This window comes from Microcaecilia unicolor, chromosome 8 (genome assembly GCF_901765095.1).
Source record: "Microcaecilia unicolor chromosome 8, aMicUni1.1, whole genome shotgun sequence".
NCBI classification, from domain to species: domain Eukaryota; kingdom Metazoa; phylum Chordata; class Amphibia; order Gymnophiona; family Siphonopidae; genus Microcaecilia; species Microcaecilia unicolor.
This window is the reverse complement of record NC_044038.1, coordinates 193,800,094-193,821,363: the sequence shown is the minus strand read 5'-3', so window position 1 is coordinate 193,821,363 and position 21,270 is coordinate 193,800,094. Positions and strand designations below refer to the sequence as shown.

Sequence of the window (21,270 nt, the reverse complement as noted above, 5' to 3'; positions counted from 1 at the left end):
GTGCATTGACTTCTAAACTGAAAGCCTATTGGGGGTACAGTGGCAATACCAGGCTGTATTTACAGACTAGTAAAAAAGCCCCGTTTCTGATGCAAATGAAACGGGGGCTAGCAAGGTTTTCTTCAGAGTGTGCATGTGGGAGTGTGTGTGTCCCTGCCCTCTCTCCCTTCCCCTGTGCTGTCTGTCCCCTCCCCCCTCCGAGTCGAGTCCTTCAGTGTTAAGTTTCCTGCTGTCCTGTGTTTGTGTTACAGAGAGAGTGAGGGTGTCCCACTCCCCTCCCCCCTCTGAGTTCTTCACTGTTACAGAGAGAGCGATTTCGTGCTGTGCTGTTTTCCTTCACTGTTTGTGTTACAGAGATAGTGAGGGCTTCTGCCCTCTCGCCCCTCCCCCCTCTGAGTCCTTCACTGTTACAGAGAGAGCGATTTGATTTCCTGCTTTGCTGTGTTTTCCTTCACTGTTTGTGTTACAGAGAGAGCGAGGGCGGGGCAGACACTCGTGGGGAAACCGGATATCTCTCTCCCTTCACACTTCCGGCTGGAGGCTTCATTTAGAACGTTGGTGGTGCCTTTTATATATAGAGATTGTTGTGCTTCAGGCCAGATCTCCTGTGAAGGCTTAGTTGTAAGCAAGGGACGACTTGAGAACCTACACACCCCCTAGGAAGGGGAGAACTTACCTCTATCACCAGACCATTGCTGAAGTATACTCCCTCTAAAATTCCCAGCTTGGCATGACTTGGTGGTATTTGTCCTCTCAGCAGCTTAGATGGACTTCCCAGGATTTTTTAATTTTTTTAGGTTATGTTGGGTTTATGATGTTAGGAAAGTTTATGATCTTTGGAAATAAGAAGAGACCTTCCAAGGGACTGCATGAAATCTTTGCCTTTGCTTCTAAAGTTAGCAGCCTCAGACCATGAATGTTTAAAAAAAAAAAAGAGAAGTCTGAAAACAAAACAATTCTTATAGTTGAACATCAGTATGTTGGTATTACACTGTGACTGAGGGCCAGATGCACTAAACTTTACGAGGCAATAACAAGCCATTAACAAGCTAGTAGTAAACCCTGGCATGCACTAAATACTTTTTTCCGACGACGGTAGCAGCTAACTCAAACGGAATGTAGATGAGCAAATTGTGTAGAAACCCTATAGAAATGAGATGCACTAAGCTTTTCCGCTTGCCCTAACGCTGGAAAACGCCGGGAAAGCTAACGAGAGGTCTGTACCTCTCATTGGGGCTGTGCGGGCTTCGAAAACTTATAAAATGTAAAAAAAAAAATTGGGAGGGGGCAAAAACGCTCATCAGGAGCGTCCTTTATGGACGTTCTTCACTGTAGGTATTGTTAAAAAAATCGTAGGCATCCGCTGCACCTATGGTACACCACTCGCCCCACCCCCTGAGGTCGTCACCGCCGCCACTCCCCCCCCCCCCCCCCCCTCAGTCTGCCACCGGGCCCTCGCAGCGCCTCTCACCTCCGTGTGAAGGCGCTGCACCGGCAACAACAGCTGATGCCTCTTCGGACTTCACTCCTTTGCTCCTGGCCCGCCCTCGTCTGACGTAAGTAACCTACCAGCCGATTATCCGACAGTTTTACGAAGGGTTAGAGAATGCAAGTGAGCTGCAACGAGCAGCTCATTTGCATTCCCTTTCCTTCATGCATAGCCGTTCCCTACCAATTTGCTATGGAATTTGTTAGGGAAAGGCTCTAACAATGACTTTAGTGCATCCCCCTGTGAGAGTTAGACCCCCACCTCTGCTACTGCCTGCGACTATAGGTAATGCCCCTCCTCCCATGCCTGTGCTTCATATTGACTGGGATTGAGTAAAACCTCCCATATGACTGTTGTAGGAAAAACTTTTCATAGTCTGCCCTTTTTCACTATGTTTGTGCTGGTTCCTGTGTTATGCCAGTGTGTACCCAAGGTCTGGTTCTGTCCTGTAAGCTGAGCTGACAGCACAGAGGCTGCACTAAGCACAGTGTGTGCAGAGGATAGGGGGTGCACAGACCAATGACACAGAGACTTCAAACAGATTTATTACGTTCAGTGACACAGATATGAGAAAGCAACAAGATGTGCACAAGCTGATAAAATATACTTCTTATATATGTTAGCTTTTGTTTTCCAAATATAATCTATTTCTCATTAGGCAAAGTTTGAACAATCTAGTGTACATGTGCAAAGACCGTAAATGCATCTTCTTTTAGGAGGTGTGTTTTCACAGTCACCTCATTCCCTGCATGGTGTCGGAGCTTCTCCCTGTAGAGTGCAAAGCTGTTTCCCCTACACCTCCTCCAGAGCAGGTTATTTGTTAACTGTGAAAACAGCTGTAATGAGGCTTTTTTTTTCACAGTAGCCCCATTTACAGCTCCAGCCAGGAAGCCAAGTGAGGTAAAGAATCCACTTCCTTTTGCATAGATCCAGCTCATGTTCTGGGTAATCTTCAGAATTGTATTTAGTTAATCAGATTGGACTCCACCTCCCCACTGTCCTGTCTCCTAAGGGCTGGCTGATTTTAGGAATTGAAACAGATTCTATGGCTTTACTTCCTGCTCTGCTGAGCTGCGGATACTGAAGATTAAAGATACAAGCTGGACACTTTTCCCCTGTACTACATCAGTGGCAGGTGACTTGGGGTGAGATACTCCACAGAGTTTAACTAGTGCCAGGATGGAAAAGTAAAAAGAGCAATTTCACATACTCTTCTCCCATACCATCAGAAACTCCAGGTGTCTCCCTCAGCCATACCAAGACCAATGTCTCTTTACCTTCCCAGAGCTGGCTCAGATGTTCAAGCTGTCAAGAACTTATGGAAGAAATAAATATCATTTACAATTCATGGGCAGACCAGCTGTAGTCCTCTGTAGCATGTAGTGATGTCATGGTTGTGTGCTTCGGCAGTTGATCCTACGTATAGAGTGCAAGGCCACTGTGCAGCAGCCACGCAGCAAAGAGCTAATGTTATAGATAGGCTGATCTTGTCTGCGCTGTGTGCGGCACAACCAGGCCACTGTAGGTACAACTGGTACCACCACTGCCAGAAGGTCGACAATGAAATGGCGACTCCAATAGGTCTTCGGTGCTGTGCTGGTAGCTTCAGGCCTCACTTCTGCACTTTCTTCCTCCATGGTGCATATGACACTGTCTGGTGAATGTGTGCCAGAGGCAGGCAGCCAGAGGGAGTCATGGTGATTCTTGAAAGTCTCTTGGGGATTTTGGTCACTTATCTCTGCAGAGTTTGTATCGGTATTTGCTGCTGTAAGGTTTTGATTATGGGTGTTGCTGGTGAGACCCACTTCCTCCATTTCTGAGACCCACTTGGCGCTAGTGTTGTTCAAGGTACAGGCCTGAGATTTCTGGACCTTCTGCATAATGTTGCAAGGATTGGGGTGGTACTGCACACACTCTGTTTGCACAGCCTGCTCTGCCATGCAGCTGGCCTGCACCGCAACCTCTGCACAGCTTGGGACCTCAGCACTGCTTCTCTGCAGCTTCTCAGATGTAGAACTGGTGGGAAGCTGGGGACCATGAAGGGACTCATCCTCCAAGTAGCATTCTGTTCCCAGAATCAGTGCACTGCTCCGAGCCAAGAAGTCTGTCTGGTTCAAAGTGTTGTCTGCAGCCACAAAGAAACCGCTGTCTGCTGTGTCCTCTGCTGAGACGCTCTGCGAGTCTCCAGTACTTCGCTCCGTGGTGGTGTGCTCACTCAGTTTTGTGTAGGTGGAGCTACGTGTAAGGGAGCGGGCTGGGGAGCCTCCCACAGATTCTGCTGCTCCCTCATCCCTCAGAGTCCCATTCTGGGCTATTTCCATGCTATGCAGGAGGGTCTCCAGCTTCCGATTCTGGATGTTAATGTCCACAAAGTATTTCTGGATGCCCATGTCCTTCTCTGGAAGGTTGTTCTTCACAGTATCAATGACTTGTTTCAGCTGTTTGATCTCCTTGCGTGCCTCCTTCAGTGCCAGTTGAGCCTCTACACGGTGACACTCTTCTTCAATCCAGTCCTCTTGCATACGTGACAGCTGACTCCGTAACTCTTCAATTTCCATATCCCTACAGAAAGATAACAGATAAAGATAAAGATCATAAATTGAAGAACCCAGTGACTTAAATCATAATGTCTGTCTGAAACACTAATAAAACATGAAGAAAAGACCTCATACACCCAAACGCTTACTATTATTTCAACATCTTACACTGGGGTTGTGTATCTCATTGGTCAGAAAAACCTCGTGATTGTTTGATTTTTTAATATTATTTTAATATATTTTTTAAAGATTTTATGCAACATTTCCATCTCAAATGAATTAGAATCAATCACTTAACTGACACCCAACGGTGGCCAGACACATTTCATTTTAATGGCTTCCTGGGGGGTGGGGGTGTTGTGCCTCAAAAGCTTGATAACAACCAGAGGTTTTATTTTTTCAAATGAAGACCTGCGATTAAGCTTACTGCTGATTCACAACCCCTGAGGAAGTCCTTAAAGTGAAATGGGTCTGGCCACAGTTGGGTGTCAGTTAAGTGCTCAACTCTTTAATTCATTTGAGATGGAAATGTTGCTCAAAAGGAGTATACTGTATTGAATGCTGCATTGAAGATTGTGTATTTAAATCAAATCAAGGACTGAATTTTAAAGATAAGTAAATAGACCAGATTTTTTTCTAAAAAAATATTAATGAAAGAAAATAGAAATGAAAATCAAATACTCATGAGGTTTTTCTGACCGATGATGTGATACATGCGTAAGACCCTGAAATAATAGTATGTGTTTGGGTGTTTGAAACACTTTAATAAAACACGAGGAAAAGACTTCAAACAGACGTTATGACATTATGATTTAAGTCACTGGGTTCTTACATTTATGAACTTTTGATAGACATATTTAGAATCACAGTTCCTTCAATTTATTTGACAGTGTTTTAAAAAAAAAAAAAAATTTGCAAATAAGGCTAGGCCCAATTTTCTCACTAGGTGAAGCAGGTAGTTGTAAAGGGGTGCTGGACTGTAAGAGGCACCAGCCAGTCCTCTGTCCTAGCACCACTTTCTCACAGGCCATTAGTATTGCTGGCCTGCCTTGTGCTTTAAACATGGACTTTTGGGACAGCATGAGGTAGTCTTCTAAGGACATATGTGTTTCTCCCCACCCCCATCCTGTATCTTTGGGCCTTGACTGTTCGAAAGAGAAATGCGGCCCTAGTCAGCATCTGTATTTTTCCTTTCCTTATAGATGACTTAAAGTGCATACATAATCTGCATAACAATCCAGTCCTCAAACAGTTTGTCTGTAGGCCTCAAGGTCCATTCTTATTGAAAATCTGCCCTTCTCTGGGCATAGCTAGCACAGCCTTGGTGCTGGATACAGTGGCAGAAACCTCAGAGTAGGTTACTTTGCTTCTCCCTCTGGATTTCTATCCCTATCCTTCCTTGAGGGGCTCTGTTCTGTCAGTGTTGCTGTTCTCCTGCTTATGCCTCCCAGGTCTGTCCTTGATTCTCACCCTGCTGCCTTCTCTGCGCCCTCCTAATCCCATCATACCATAACACTGCTTCCATTCCTGGTAATTAGTCCCTCACCTCACTGTTGCCACTTCCCCTGTTTCAGTCCAGCCTCTCCCTCATCTATACTGTCATCACTTTCCTACCTCCTCCATCCATCACTGCTTAGAGCCAGGGTATTAGAGCAGTAGAGCTTCACCTGCCACTGTACCTTCCGTTCCTTGGTGAGCCCTATCCCTTATCATTCCATATACAACTCTTATTAACCCCCCCCCCCCCTCATTCTGTGTCTCATCCCTCTTGGAAATCAATCTTGGGCACCCCTTCACACTTCTGCTTCCCCATTCATAGACACCAGGATCCTTGGTCCCCTGCCCACACACATATACACACAGCCTATCTCACCCTTCTCGTCAACACAAACCACACTAGCCTGCCTCCCAGCAATGCTATGCACCTTGACCTTCAGCCCTTCAACAATCCCACTGTGACACTTAGACCCTCCCCGTACCTAACACATGCCAACTCTGTTACATTTATTTCCCACATGCTGCATTCGGCACCTAACTCTTACCGTTCAGTAAATCCAGACTGCCCCAATTTGACCGCCCCTATCGGACTGTCCGTTCACTTGTCTCTTAGATTGTAAGCTCCTTGAGCAGGGACCGTCCCTCTATGTTAAATTGTACAGCGCTGCGTAACCCTAGTAGCACTTTAGAAATGTTAAGTAGTAGTAGTAGTAGTAGTAATAGAACATGGACAGCAGATAAAAACCAAAATGGCCCATTCAGCCTACTTGCTTACTGAATGTGTAAGAATAATAGAGGAAATGGTGGGGAGAGTAAAAGGCAGTGGAGGGGTGAGAGGTAGTGTCCATTATGTAGGGGTAAAAGACAGTGTTGGGGAAGGGATGGAACTTGATATATCGCCTTTCTGTGGTTTCAAGTCAAAGCAGTTTAAATATTGTATAGATAATTATTTTGTACATAGAGCAATGGAGAATTAAGTGACTTGCCTAGAGTCACAAAGCGCTGTAAAGAGACCTGAACCTGATTCCCTTGGTTCTCGGTCCACTGCACTAACCATTAAGCTACTCCTCCACTCCAGTTGGTAAAAGGCAGTGGGGTGTGCAGGAGTAATGATGGTGCTGGGGATATATAAGGCTGTATAATGGTGGATGTGGTGAGCTTCAATGGGGTGTGGAAGTAATGATGGGAGTAGACAAAAGTGTGGGGTAAATAGGATTAATGATTGGGAGGTAAAATTATAGTGTGTGAGGTGTGTAGGAATAATGCTGGGGGGGAGGGGATAACAGACCGGGGTGTGTAGGAATAATGCTGGGGGGGGGGATAACAGACCGGGGTGTGTAGGAGTAACGTGGGGGGGGGGGGGGTAACAGACCGGGGTGTAGTGGAGTAACGGGGGTGTGTAGGAGTAACGCGGGGGGGGGGGTAACAGAGCAGGGTGTGTAAAAGTAATGGGGCCTAACAGACAGGTGTGCAAGAATGCTGGGGGGGTAACGGGGGTGTAGAAGTAATGCTGGGGGCTAACAGACGGGTGTGTAGCTGGGGGGTAACAGATGTGTGTAGAAGTAATGCTGGAGGGTAACAGATGAGTGTGTAGGAGTAATGCTGGGCGAACAGACGGGTGTGTTGAAGTAATGGGGTGTGTGCAGGAGTAATGGTGGAGGTAACAGTGGGGTGTGCAGGAGTAATGGGGGGGATTACAGACCCAGGTCTGTAGGAGTAATGGGGGGGTTAACAGACCCAGGTCTGTAGGAGTAATGGGGAGATGGGGGGGTGCTAATAGACCCAGGAGTATAAGGTTAATGGGGGGGCTAATAGAACCGGGAGTGTAGGATTAATGGGGGGGCTAATAGAACCTGTAGGAGTAATGGGGGAGGCTAATAGACCTGGGAGTGTAGGAGTAATGGGGGAGGCTAACAACTTCTGAAATTGTCATCAAAGCCCCACTCCTGCCCATTCAAATCTGTCCAGCTACAATCAAGGCACAGACTGTAGAATTTTGCCCAGCACTGGCTTTGCTTCCTAATTACTGGCGTTGCCATTAATCACTGTTAAACGTCTTTGGAATCATGCCTTCTAAAGAGGATTCCTTTGTGTTTATCCCACACATTTTTGAATTTTGTTACCATTTTTTCTCCACCACCTCCCATGGGTATACATTCCTGGTATCTATCATGTACTTCCTGACATTCTTGAGTCGGCCTCCCTGCAGCCTCAGTTCATTTCCTCTAGTTCTACCACCTTCCTGTCTCTGGAAAAGGTTTGTTTGTAGATTAATACCGTCCAAATATTTGAATGTCTGTATCATGTCACCCCTGTCTTTCCTTTCCTCCAAGGTATACATGCTCAGGTCATTAAGTCTCTCCTCATATGTCTTGTGACACAAACACCATACCATTTTTCGTTGCTTTTCTCTGAACTGCTTCAAGTCTTTTTACATCCTTAGTAAGATCGGCCTCCAAAACTGAGCACAGTACTCCACGTGGGGCCTCACCAATGACTTGTACAGGAGCATCAACACCTCCTTTCTTCTGCTGGTTATAACCCTCTCTCCTCTCTAAGCAGCCTAGCCTCTTTCTGGCTGAGGCCACCGCCTTGACTTGTTTCATCACCTTGAGATCCTCAGACACCATGACCCCAAGGTCCCCTGTCCTGAGCTGTGCTTATCAATCTCTCTCCTCCTATCTGGTACATCTCCTTTGGATTTCTGCAGCCAAAGTGCATCACTCCGCACTTCTTGGTGTTAAATTTTAACTAATCAAATAACAGGTACAGAATATAATGTTACACAACCATACATACTATTAAACAAAATATAAAGAGTGATTTTGAAAAGTGCTCAGTTCACATGTGCAGTCACCATTAAAATGAGACTAACTGAAGAACAACCATCATCACACTAATCACATTCTCCATCACTATGCAAGGTGCAGAAAAACTGCTCTAACAAACCTTTTAACATTATAGCTTCTAAATAATACTAATGATAACCCACACCTATACATTTATGATCACATTAATACATCACACTGCCATAAAAATGTCACTTACCTATATATTGTAGATGATGCAGATGGATAATTGTGAATGCGCTTCAGTCCCCCATCAAAAATTCAACTTCACAACTGTACAAAGTAACATCAGTCAGACTCCAAAATCCATATTCACAAAATTGAAAATGCTCAATCAAAAATGATGCCACTCCTTTATTTCCTCAACTCGGGCTGAGTTTCACAAATTCTTCTTGAGGAGGAAAAGATATAAAACCTATAAAATTGTATGCTAAGGAGGGCCTTGAATCAAATAGATTGACAATTCTGCAGGAAACAAAACATATCTTAGAATCCCTATGGACTGAAATTTTATGTGTAAAGGGGGAAAAAAGTATAGTGATAGGAGTGTACTACCGTCTGCCTGGCCAGGATGAACAGACGGATGTAGAAATGTTAAAGGAAATTAGGGACGCTAACAAACTGGGCAACACAATAATAGGTGATTTCAATTACCCCGATATTGACTGGGTAAATGTAACAGGGCATGCTAGGGAGATAAAATTCCTTGACGAAATCAAGGACTGCTTTATGGAGCAGCTGGTACAGGAGCTGACAAGAAAAGGAAAAATTCTAGACCTAGTCCTTAGTGGAGCGCACGATCTGGTGCGGGAGGTAATGGTGATGGGGCTGCTTGATAACAGTGATCATAATATGATGAGATTTGATGTTAGCTTTGGAGTAAGTATATGCAGGAAATCCAATACGTTAGCATTTAACTTTCAAAAAGTAGACTATGATAAAATGAGAAGAACGGTGAAAATAAAACTTAGAGGAGCGGCTGTGAGGGTCAAAAATTCACATTGGGTGTGGATGCTGTTCAAAAGTACCATCCTGGAAGCCTAGGCCAAATATATTCCAAGTATTAAAAAATGAGGACAGCTAGCATGGTTAAAAAGTGAGGTGAAGGAAGGTATTAGAGCTAAAAGAAAATCCTTCAGAAAATAGAAGAAGGAACCAACAGAAAATAATAAGAAACAGTATAAGGAATGTCAAGTCAAATGCAAAGCGCTGATAAGGAAGGCAAAGAGGGACTTTGAAAACAAGATTGCGTTGGAGGCAAAAACATATAGTAAAATTTTTTTTAGGTATATTAAAAGCAAGAAGCCGGCAAAAGAGTCGGTTGGAACGCTAGATGACTAAGGGGTAAAAGGGACAATCGGGGAAGACAAAGCTATAGCGGAGAGATTAAATTAATTTATTTTATTTGTTACATTTGTATCCCACATTTTCCCACCTATTTGCAGGCTCAATGTTGCTTACATTGTGCCAGAGTGGTGATCACCATTTCCGGATTGAGAAATACAAAGTGATATTGCATTAGAGTTCATAAATGATAAGGTAGATTACAAAGTAGTGTTGCATTAAAGTTCATAAATGATGAGTAGATTATAGAGTAAGTTAGACAATCAAATATAGAAAGTTCATTTCTTGCATGAGAAGTAAAGTGGTGGTGAGTAATGCATAACGTTCATTAGTGGCAGCGTAAATGAAGCAGTCAAGTGTAGAGAGTTCGGTTTTTTTCTAGTTTTGGTGGAGTTTCATTGTCTAGTATTTAGGATGGATCATTGTGGTATGCTTTTTTGAACAGGTTGGTTTTCAGTAATTTTCGGAAGATTGTTAGGTCGTGCCTTGTTTTTATAACCTTTGGTAGTGCGTTCCATAGTTGCACGCTTATGTAGAAGAAGCTGGATGCATATGATAATTTGTATTTAAATCCTTTGCAACTGGGGTAGTGTAGATTTAAGAATGTGTGTGCTGACCTTTTTGTGTTCCTGGTTGGCAGGTCTATGAGGTCTGACATATAGATCGGGACTTCACCGTGAACGATTTTATGGACCAGGGTGCAAATTTTGAACGCAATTCGCTCTTTTAGTGGGAGCCAGTGTAGTTTTTCTCTTAGGGGTTTGGCACTTTCGTATTTTGTTTTTCCAAATATGAGTCTGGCTGCTATGTTTTGGGCAGTTTGGAGTTTCTTAATGATTTCTTCTTTGCATCCGGCATAGATGGCATTGCAGTAATCTAGGTGGCTTAGCACCATTGATTGTACCAGGCTGCGGAATATTTCCCTTGGGAAGAAAGGTTTTACTCTTTTGAGTTTCCACATTGAGTGGAACATTTTCTTTGTTGTGTTTTTCGCATGGCTTTCTAGTGTGAGATTTCGGTCTATTGTAACTCCGAGAATTTTCAGGCTGTCCAAAACAGGAAGGATGTAGTCTGGGGTGTTTATGGTGGTGGGTTTGTTCGTGTTATATTGTGAGGAGAAGATGAGACATTGTGTTTTTTCTGCATTGAGCTTTAGTTGGAATGCATCCGCCCATTATTTGGAGGCTGTGTTTGATTTCATTTGTGATTTCTGTTAGATCATATTTGAACAGGATGTAGATCATGACATCGTCTGCATAGATGTAAAGATTGAGGCCTTGGTTGGATAGTGATTTGGCCAGAGCTGTCATCATTAGGTTAAAAAGAGTTGGTGAGAGCGGTGATCCTTGTGGTACTCCACATTCAGATTTCCATGGTGATGTATTTGAGTTTGATATCACTTGGTATGTTCTTGCGGTTAGGAAGCCATTGATCCATCTAAGTACGCTTCCTCCAATCCCGAAGTATTCTAGGATGTTCAATAGTATTTTGTGGCTGACCATGTCGAATTGTAGGAGAAGTACACTATTGCCAGTTGCAATTGTTTGTTTGAATTTGGTTAGGAGAGTGATTAGTACTGTTTCAGTGCTGTGGTTGGATCGAAATCCTGATTGTGATTCATGTAGTATTGAGAATTTGTTTAAATAATCGGTAAGATTGCTTGGTTACCATACTTTCCATTAGTTTGACTGCCAGGGGGATAAATTCTTTGCTTCGGTCTTCACTGAGGAAAATCTGGGACAGATACCGGTGCCAGAAATGGTATTCAAAATTGACAAGTCGGAGAAACTGAATGAAATCTCTATAAACCTGGAAGATTTAATGGGGCAATTTGACAAACTGAAGAGCAGCAAATCTCCTGGACTGGATAGTATTCATCCCAGAGTACTGATAGAATTGAAAAATGGACTTGCGGAGCTATTGTTAGTAATATGTAATTTATCTTTAAAATTGAGCGTGGTACCAGAAAATTGGAGGGTGGCCAATGTAACGCCAATTTTTAAAAAAAAGGTTCCAGAGGAGATCCGGGAAATTATAGATCGGTGAGCCTGAAGTCGGTGCCGGGCAAAATGGTAGAGACTATTATAAAGATCAAAATTACAGAGCATATTCAAAAGCATGGATTAATGAGACAAGAGTGGTGATAGGGAAGAAGCTGGAAACTACAGGCCGGTAAGCCTCACTTCGATTATTGGAAAAATAATGGAAGCGATGCTGAAGGAAAGGATAGTGAATTTCCTGGAAGCCAATAAGTTGCAAGATCCGAGACAACATGGTTTTACCAAAGGGAAATCGTGCCAAACGAATCTCATTGAGTTCTTTGATTGGGTGACAGGAGAATTGAATCAGGGACGAGCTATGGACGTAATCTACTTAGATTTCAGCAAAGCTTTTGACACGGTTCCCCACAGGAGGCTCTTAAATAAACTGGAAGGGCTGAAGATAGGACCCGAAGTGGTGAACTGGATTAGGAACTGGTTGACGGACAGAAGCCAGAGGGTGGTGGTGAATGGAATTCGCTCGGAGGAGGGAAAGGTGAGTAGTGGTGTGCCTCAGGGATCGGTGCTGGGACCGATTCTGTTCAATATATTTGTGAGTGACATTGCCGAAGGGTTAGAAGGTAAAGTTTGCCTATTTGCGGATGATACTAAGATCTGCAACAGAGTGGACACCTGGGAGGGAGTGGAAAACATGAAAAAGGATCTGAGGAAGCTAGAAGAATGGTCTAAGGTTTGGCAATTAAAATTCAATGTGAAGAAATGCAAAGTGATGCACTTAGGGAATAGAAACCCTCGGGAGATGTTTGTGTTAGGCGGGGAGATTCTGATAGGTACGGACGGGGAGAGGGATCTTGGGGTGATAGTATCTGAGGATCTGAAGGCGACGAAACAGTGTGACAAGGCGGTGGCCATAGCTAGAAGGTTGTTAGGCTGTAAAGAGAGAGGTGTGACCAGCAGAAGAAAGGAGGTGTTGATGCCCCTGTATAAGTCGTTGGTGAGGCCCCACCTAGAGTATTGTGTTCAGTTTTGGAGGCCATACCTTGCGAAGGATGTAAAAAGAATTGAAGCGGTGCAAAGAAAAGCTACGAGAATGGTAAGGGATTTGCGTTACAAGACGTATGAGGAGAGACTTGATGACCTGAACATGTATACTATGGAAGAAAGGAGAAACAGGGGTGATATGATACAGACGTTCAAATATTTGAAAAGTATTAATCTGCAAACGAACCTTTTCCGGAGGTGCGAAGGCAGTAGAACGAGAGGACATGAAATGAGATTGAAGGGGGGCAGACTCAAGAAAAATGCCAGGAAGTATTTTTTTCACGGAGAAAGTAGTGGATGCTTGGAATGCCCTCCCGCGGGAGGTGGTGGAAATGAAAACGGTAACAGAATTCAAACACGCGTAGGATAAACATAAAGGAATCCTATTCAGAAGGAATGGATCCTAAGGAGCTTAGCCGAGATTGGGTGGCAGAGCCAGCCGGTGGTGGGAGGCGAGGATAGTGCTGGGCAGACTTATAAGGTTTGTGCCAGAGCCAGTGGTGGGAGGCGGGGCTGGTGGTTGGGAGGCGGGGATAGTGCTGGACAGACTTATACGGTCTGTGCCCTGAAGAGGACAGGTACAAATCAAAGTAGGGTATACACAAAAAGTAGCACATATGAGTTTGTCTTGTTGGGCAGACTGGATGGACCATGCAGGTCTTTTTCTGCCGTCATTTACTATGTTACTAAAGCCAACATGGATTTAGTGAAGGGAAATCTTGCTTCACCAATCTATTACATTTCTTTGGAGGGGTGAACAAACATGTGGATAAAGATGAGCCAGTTGATATAGTGTATCTGGATTTTCAGAAGGCGTTTGACAAAGTACCTCATGAAAGACTCCAGAGGAAACTGGAGAGTCATGGGATAGGAGGTAGTGTCCTATTGTGGATTAAAAACATTTTAAAAGATAGCAAACAGAGAGAAGGGTTAAATGGTCAGTATTCTCAATGGAGACGTGTAGTTAGTGGGGTTCCCCAGGGGTCTATGCTGGGACTGCTGCTTTTTAACATATTTATAAATGATCTAGAGATGGGAGTAATTAGTGAGGTAATTCAATTTGCTGATGACACAAAGTTATTCATAGCTGTTAAATCGTGGGAGAATTGTGAAAAATTACAAGAGGACCTTACTTGACTGGGAGACCAGGCATCTAAATGGCGATGTTTAATGTGAGCAAGTGCCAAGTGATGAATGTGGGAAAGAGGAACCCAAATTATAGCTACGTAATGCAAGGTTCCACGTTAGGAGTCACTAATCAAGAAAGGGATCAAAGTGTCGTCGTTGATGATACGTTGAAACCTTCTGCTCAGTGTGCTGCGACGGCTAAGAAAGCAAATAGAATGTTATGTATTATTAGAAAAGGAATTGAAAACAAAAATGAGAACATTATAATGCCTTTGAATGACTCCATGGTGCTACTGCACCTCAAATATTGTGTTCAGTTCTGGTCACCGCATCTCAAAAAAGATATAGTGGAATTAGAAAAGGTGCAAAGAAGGGCGACGAAAGTGATAAAGGGGATGGGATGAATTCCCTATGAGGAAAGGCTAAAGCGTCTAGGGCTCTTCAGCTTGGAGAAGACACGGCTGAGGGGAGATATAATAGAGATATATAAAATAATGAGTGGAGTGGAACGGGTAGATGTGAAGCGTCTGTCTTTCCAAAAATACTAGGAGTAGGGGGCATGCAATGAAGCTTCAAAGTAGTAAATTTTAAAATGAATCTGAGAAAAATTTTCACTCAACGTGTAATTAAACTCTGGAAATCGTTGCCAGAGAATGTGATAACGGCAGTTAGCTTAGCGGGATTTAAAAAAAGGTTTGGATGGCTTCCTAATGGAAAAATCCATAAGCCATTATTAAAATGGACTTGGGGAAAAATCCACTGCTTATTTCTGGGATAAGCAGCATAAAATGATTTGTACTTTTTTGTGATCTTGCCAGGTATTTGTGATCTGGATTGGGCACTGTTGGCAACAGGGTGCTGGGCTTGATGGACCTTTGGTCTGTCCCAGTATGACAATACTTATGTACTTAAAATACACAGTGAATAGGAATACTGATCGCCTACATCCACTATTCACACTCAACATTCACCTAATTAAATCTATGTATAATTATATTAAATACTCTTAACAAGCTGCTCACCTTAGGGTACTTCAAAAGTCCGCGCGTCACCAGCGGTACAAAACTGACAAAAAATACTGAGCATATAAATTCCCTTTCACAACATAAAACGTAATCACATCCAGCCTGCTTTAAACTGTCTCATCCATACACAATCCTCCAAAAATCCACTCCTCACTGCTATTGGTCCCATTCAGCCTCCCTAGTTGGACCACTAGGGTATACCGTATTTCACCTAAACATAACCTGCTGTTCTTTATGGAGCAATATCTGTGAAATATTGCCCTCTTATTCCAAAGTTATTTACAAAAGCACAACAAGCCTTAGATCTTCAAGTTCATGACTGTTACTACTCCAATGAGTTGTGAGAGGAGCTTCCTATTTGCAGGTAAGAATATTAATGTTCTGCAATGCGTTGCTTGATACAGTGGTGTGTTTGGCCAATGTAGTATGGTCTACATGGGCACCGAATGCAATAAACCACACACTTGCTGTTACAATCCATCCTATTATTTAAATTAAATCTTATGGAGGTCACGTGATGTGCTGGGAGCGGTAACAGCATAGAGGCTGAGCTCCGGGTCCCCGCTCCTCACATTTCACGTTAATTACCTGAATACAGCTGCAAAACCGGAATCTAAACTAAGATCCAGACTTTCGGAGTGTGCATGGAACATTTCTTGCTCCCCATGCCAGCTGGAACGTCCAAACGAAGTGTAAAGGTGGAGAAGGGGAAGCTCTCACCCTCTCCCGCGGAGCCCAAGATGGCAGATGGCGGGCGGGAAGTGCGTGATGAATTTTCAGAACGGCAGCTCACCCAGTTGACCACGGCGGTAGTGGCGGCTTTGGAACCGAGATTTCAATCGCTGGCGAATCAGCTGGGGAAGATGGACGCGAACATGGCGGAGCTATCAAAGCGCACCCACGAACTAGAACAAAGGGTATCTACCCTGGAGGACACGTGCAATGTTAACCAGCCGCGAATGGCGGAAATGGAACAGCAGCTCAGGACACAGGCCGAGAAAATGGAAGACCTTGAAAATAGAGCGCGGCGCTCAAACTTGAGGCTGGTCGATATTCCCGAGTCGATTGCCGAGAAAAGCCTGGGTCCTCTCCTAGAAAAATGGTTGCAGCAAGAATTCGCCCTTTCGGACAGCAGTGGGGGTTTCTGCATTGAGAGAGCCCACAGGCTTGGGAGATTACAAGTAGAGAAGCAGAAACCCCGTGTGGTCATCATTAAAATCCATAACTTCATCCACAAAGAAGAGATCATGCAAGGATTTAAATCAAAAAGGGACACTTTACAATATGATGGAAAGCGGATTTTAATTTTTCCCGATTATTCTGCAGACCTGCAGGAAAAGAGAAGATGGTTTCATCCAGCATGTTCTGCCTTAGCGGAGAAGAAAATTTGTTTTGCTCTGACATACCCAGCAATTCTTAAAATTCAGAAAGACGGGAAGTGGAGCTCCTTTACCTCTGAGAAATTGGCTATGGACTATATAAACAGAGAGCTGGGCCAACAAGAGGAGGCTCCATGAAATATGATCTGGGTATGTGACTAACTGGATTTTATTTTTGCTGGGACACAGTGCTCTAAATAACTTGTGGAGACGAAATTGAATATTGGAATTTAGAGGACGGTTTCAATTGAGTTTTGAAAGTTGCAGTAAGCAGTAGGGTTAAAGGGGAGCGGGGACCCCTGCAGAGATGTGACCTCGGTGACGACAAGTTGGCGTCACTCTCTAGCAGCTATGATAGGGGGTTTAATGGGGGGGAAGGGAAGGGTTCAGAACAGGTTACGTTGGTACAGGGAAAGGGGTTAGGGGCGGGCAGCTGGTCGGGTGGGATTGTGGGCTGTTCTAGTTATGAATATGGGATAGGTTTTCTAAGATAACAGTAAAAAGGAGCAGTTGGGTGCCGGGGAAGGACTGGGGCCCTGGCACTGATTTATTTGCAGAAAGGGTACCACTGATGGATTATTTTGTGTGTTGGCTCTTCTAACTATAAAATAATTACATGGAATGTGGGGGGAATTTCCTCCCCAATAAAACAGAGGAAGATCCTAACACATTTGAAGAGGCTAGGAGTGGACATAGCCTGCATACAGGAGACTAGGCTCTCTGATGAAGAACATCAGAAATTACAGAGAGCCTGGGTGGGGCAAATGGATTATGTGTCATCTGGTAAGAGAAAGGGGGGAGTGGCGATTTTATACCGCAAACACCTGGTCTGTACATCTGAGGCCATACTACGTGATGATAATGGGCGCTATCTGTTAGTCAAACTAAATCTACAGGGGTCTGAAATATTCTTGTTATCTGTATATGCTCTACTCCAGATTTCTTTTCAGAGCTATTGCGGGTCCTGTTACCTTATAGGGATAAGAGGTTAATAATTGCTGGGGATATGAATACACTGATGAACCCAAACATGGCCTGTACAGGTAGACGGAATGAAGGGGCGGAGGGTTATGGGGACCGAGGGATCCTTCCGTCATTCGCCACTGATCTTGGGATGGTGGATGTTTGGAGGTCCCTGTTCCCAGAGGTAAGGGACTACACTCACAGATCTCGGGCCCATGGGACCTGGGCCCGTTTAGATTATCTGTTTATATCTGGCCCGCTTTTTTCCAATGTAACAGCAGCTGGCATAGAGCAGGAACTGATTTCGGACCACTCCCCAGTGTGGTTTCAGTTGTCAGACCAAACAGAAAGTCGGACAGCTAGGACGTGGAGATTCCCAAACTATTTAATTAAAGATGTGGATTTCACGAAGTTTTTGCACCAAAAATGGGAGGAATTTTCCTTGCACAATCAACAGCATAAATCTGACCCGATTTTGTTTTGGTGCACAGCAAAAGCTGTAATGAGGGGGGAAGTTATCTCCTATGTAGCGGCGAGGCGGCGGAAAGTAGCAGCTAGTATTATTAATCTGTCGGATCGGCTGGGGGGGGCTAAGCGCACATACTTAAACTCCCCGACTCAAGTTAACAGAGACAATTATGAGGCTCTCCAGGCCACCTTAAATTCGTTAATACACGAGCAGACCCAAAGAGGCCTAATATATCAAAAGTACAGATTGCATAAACACGGCAATAGACAAGGGAGAGTATTGGCGAAACTAGTCCGGCCATGGGCGGGGAACCATACTATCACGGCCTTGAGGAATAAGGTGGGAGAGCTAAGGAATAAAACAACTGACATTTTGCAAATTGTACAGACACATTTTCGGGACCTCTATAATTCAACTAGTTCGTCCCCACAGCAAGCAGTAGAGGCACTCTTAACCAGGGCAGGGATGCCAAAGTTAACACCAGAGGCTCGGGAGCACTTAGCTCAGCCCTTACAACCGAGAGAGCTCCAGAGGGCTATTGGTGGCTTGAAACATAATTCGGCGCCTGGGATTGACGGTTTTTCTGGAGAGTTTTATAAAGCATTACAACTGCCTCTGATTCCGACATTGTTAGATTACTTTCATGAAGTGACAGAGGGAGGGGAGTTCCCGAAACATGAAAACACGGCTCTAATCACGTTGTTACTAAAGCCAGGGAAGGTGGCGTCGGACCCCGATTCCTACCGCCCTATATCGCTCATCAATGTGGATATTAAACTACTTGCCAAGATTTTGGCTAATAGACTGGCAGAACACATTCCAGTTTTGGTAGGCTCCGCACAGGTGGGATTCGTACCCAAACGTCATTCGGTTTTACATGTTCGAAGGATCCTTCTTGCCATGGCTCATTGTAAAAGTAATAATGATCCCCTTATGCTAGTGAGTTTAGACGCCTCCAAGGCATTTGATCATGTCAATTGGGGATATCTGCTACAGTTACTGGAGTGGGTGGGGCTACCGGGAGAGGCCATACAGATCATTCGGGTGCTTTATACAGGACTGGGCGCACAGATCATAGCAAATGGAAATCGATCGGAATGGTTCCCAGTCAAGCGAGGAACGAGGCAGGGGTGTCCTCTGTCCCCGTTCCTCTTTGATCTCTCGTTGGAGCCCTTGATACGGCTTTTGAATGGATCTGGGGAGATTAAGGGAGTGCAGATGGAAGGGGAGGAGGTCAAAACATTAGCTTATGCGGACGATATTTTTCTGGTTTTGCGTGACCCCAGGCCCTCACTGCAATGTACCCTAGAAGTTTTGAAAGAATATGGTGAGTTATCGGGATTTTCTTTAAACCTACAGAAGTCTTGCGCCCTAGCAGTAGATGATACTATACGTGAGAGGTGGCAAGGAATCTTTCCGCTGCAATGGGCAGATCAGGCTTTAAAATATTTAGGAATAATGATCCCACGGGACATGACCTCCCTGTACAGAATTAATGTTGGCCCACTGATGGAAAGTACGAAACATAGATTGTCCCTGTGGCAGACCTTGCCATTATCTCTATGGGGGCGTATTGCTCTCTTTAATATGCTTCTAGCCCCGAGATGGCTTTATCTCTTTCAGCAATTACCTTTGTACTTGAAGGGAAAGGATGAGAAAGCCCTAGATAGACAGATTCAGGGGTTTTTGTGGAAAGGGAAGCGCCCTAGACTGCCGATGACAGTGATTACAACCCCGAGGGAACAGGGGGGGATGGGACTTCTGAGTGTACGGAACCTATCGATTGCCAGTGCGATGCGTCATATCAATGATTGGTATCGGGGTACCCAGGAGTTTTCTGTCACTGAGGTTGAGACTTCTATCTTTCCTCAGATACACTTTAGTTATTTGTTACATTCGGGTAACCGATTACCTACATTAGCATTTCAGAAGCACCCCCTGTTGCATTCACTTAGAAATACATGGCGGTGGGTGTGTAGGAAACATCATTTCACGGCAAAAACCACTCCTTTGCTATCTATTAATAATAATCCTGATTTTCCACCGGGACAGGGTAACAGCATCTTTAGACACTGGGCAACGCGGGGTATCCTTTATTTGTCACATGTAGTTAGTGAAGAGGGGAAAATAAAACCTCTTCCAACATTGGTGGAGGAATTCGGTATACAGGGGAGACATTATTTTGAATATTTTCAGTTGAAGCATTATATAACATCCTTGTTGTGGACCGACCTAACAAAGGATGTAATAGACACTCTGACAGAGACATACTCACTAGATGCTCAGTTATCGGTTCCTCTCAGGTTCCATCACCAGCAATTAAAAGATTCTACCTCTGAAATAGATTATGTGCGCTTGGCCCGAGATTGGTCAATAGATCTGGAAGCTGCAATCACGACCGACATATGCAAGGATTTTATCAAAAAATTATACCGGTTGCAATTGTCGGTCATACAGTGTGAGAGACTATACAGATTTTTATTAAGAACATATATGCCACCTAAGAGGGCTGCACGTGTGATGGAGTCCTGTGATGGGACCTAGATGTGGTGGAGGGGAGGCAAGTTTAGGTCACATGTTCTGGTTGTGCCCCTTAGTAATGGAGTTCTGGGGGGAGATCACTCAAGCATTACAGCAAATGTGGGGGTGCACTGTGGTCCGTGATCCCCTCCTATTGTTTTATAAGTACAAACTTTCGGGATCACCACCTCAGGGGTTCAAGCGTTTTGTGTGTTTGGCGACATTATATGGGATCTCCACCATTTTAAAGTTCTGGCTGTCTGACTTGAAGCCTCCACTGGCCTACTGGAGAACACAGTTACTTTATCAAATGAAACTTGAAAGATGTAGTGTTCACTCACTGGATACTGAATCGGGTGAGAAATTTCGCATACAATGGGAACCTTTGTGGCTGACCTTGCCTTCCAGAGGCCGCAGCTATATTCTGAACATCTGAACAGCTCATAGGTGGGAAGGGGGGACAGTTACATGGGAATGAGTGTTCTATTGTTTGTACAAATTTTAAGGTTAAGATGTATTCCTAGATAAAGCCAACAATATTTTGTTAATTAGTTGGGGAAGGGGCGGGAGAAGGGTAGTTCCGGAAAATGTTAAATGAGATGATGTGCAGACAAGTGCAGATTTTGCTCAAGGTGGTGCTATTGATATTTACATTGTACTTGAAGACTGTATTATTTCCTGTTTGTGCGATGTCATCAATAAAAATTATTAAATAATAATAATAAATTAAATCTTATATTTGAGTGGGGAAGCATGACATTTGACCATTCCCAGGCATTCTGACAGTAGCTGCAGCATTCACATTTAAAAATGGCCTCCAGATGCCTCTAAATGCGCTGACTTGTTTGGAAGCATCTCCCCAATATTCCTACTCGTATAAGCAAACCTAGGAGGTTCACGCTACTGTGGATGAACAATCAGGACACACCAATATTTCTGAACAATGACCCGCACATTAGCTGCAGAAGATGAACAAGGTATTACACATGCTACCAGGTTCTCCACCACTTGCCTCCAAGGAGTCAACCA

General features: G+C 44.2%; 1 protein-coding gene across 3 annotated transcripts in view; it reads right to left on the bottom strand.

Moving 5' to 3' along the window:
* Positions 1-2,045: 2,045 nt before the first annotated feature.
* SNPH (syntaphilin) overlaps positions 2,046-21,270 on the bottom strand; it is a 126,364-nt gene continuing 107,139 nt past the window's right edge. For all 3 annotated transcript variants that reach the window (XM_030213212.1, XM_030213213.1, XM_030213214.1), the window contains exon 5: positions 2,046-4,051. In XM_030213212.1, the coding sequence (XP_030069072.1) occupies positions 2,878-4,051 (1,174 nt within the window). In that variant the 3' untranslated portion in view covers positions 2,046-2,877. The remainder of the gene's footprint in view (positions 4,052-21,270) is intronic.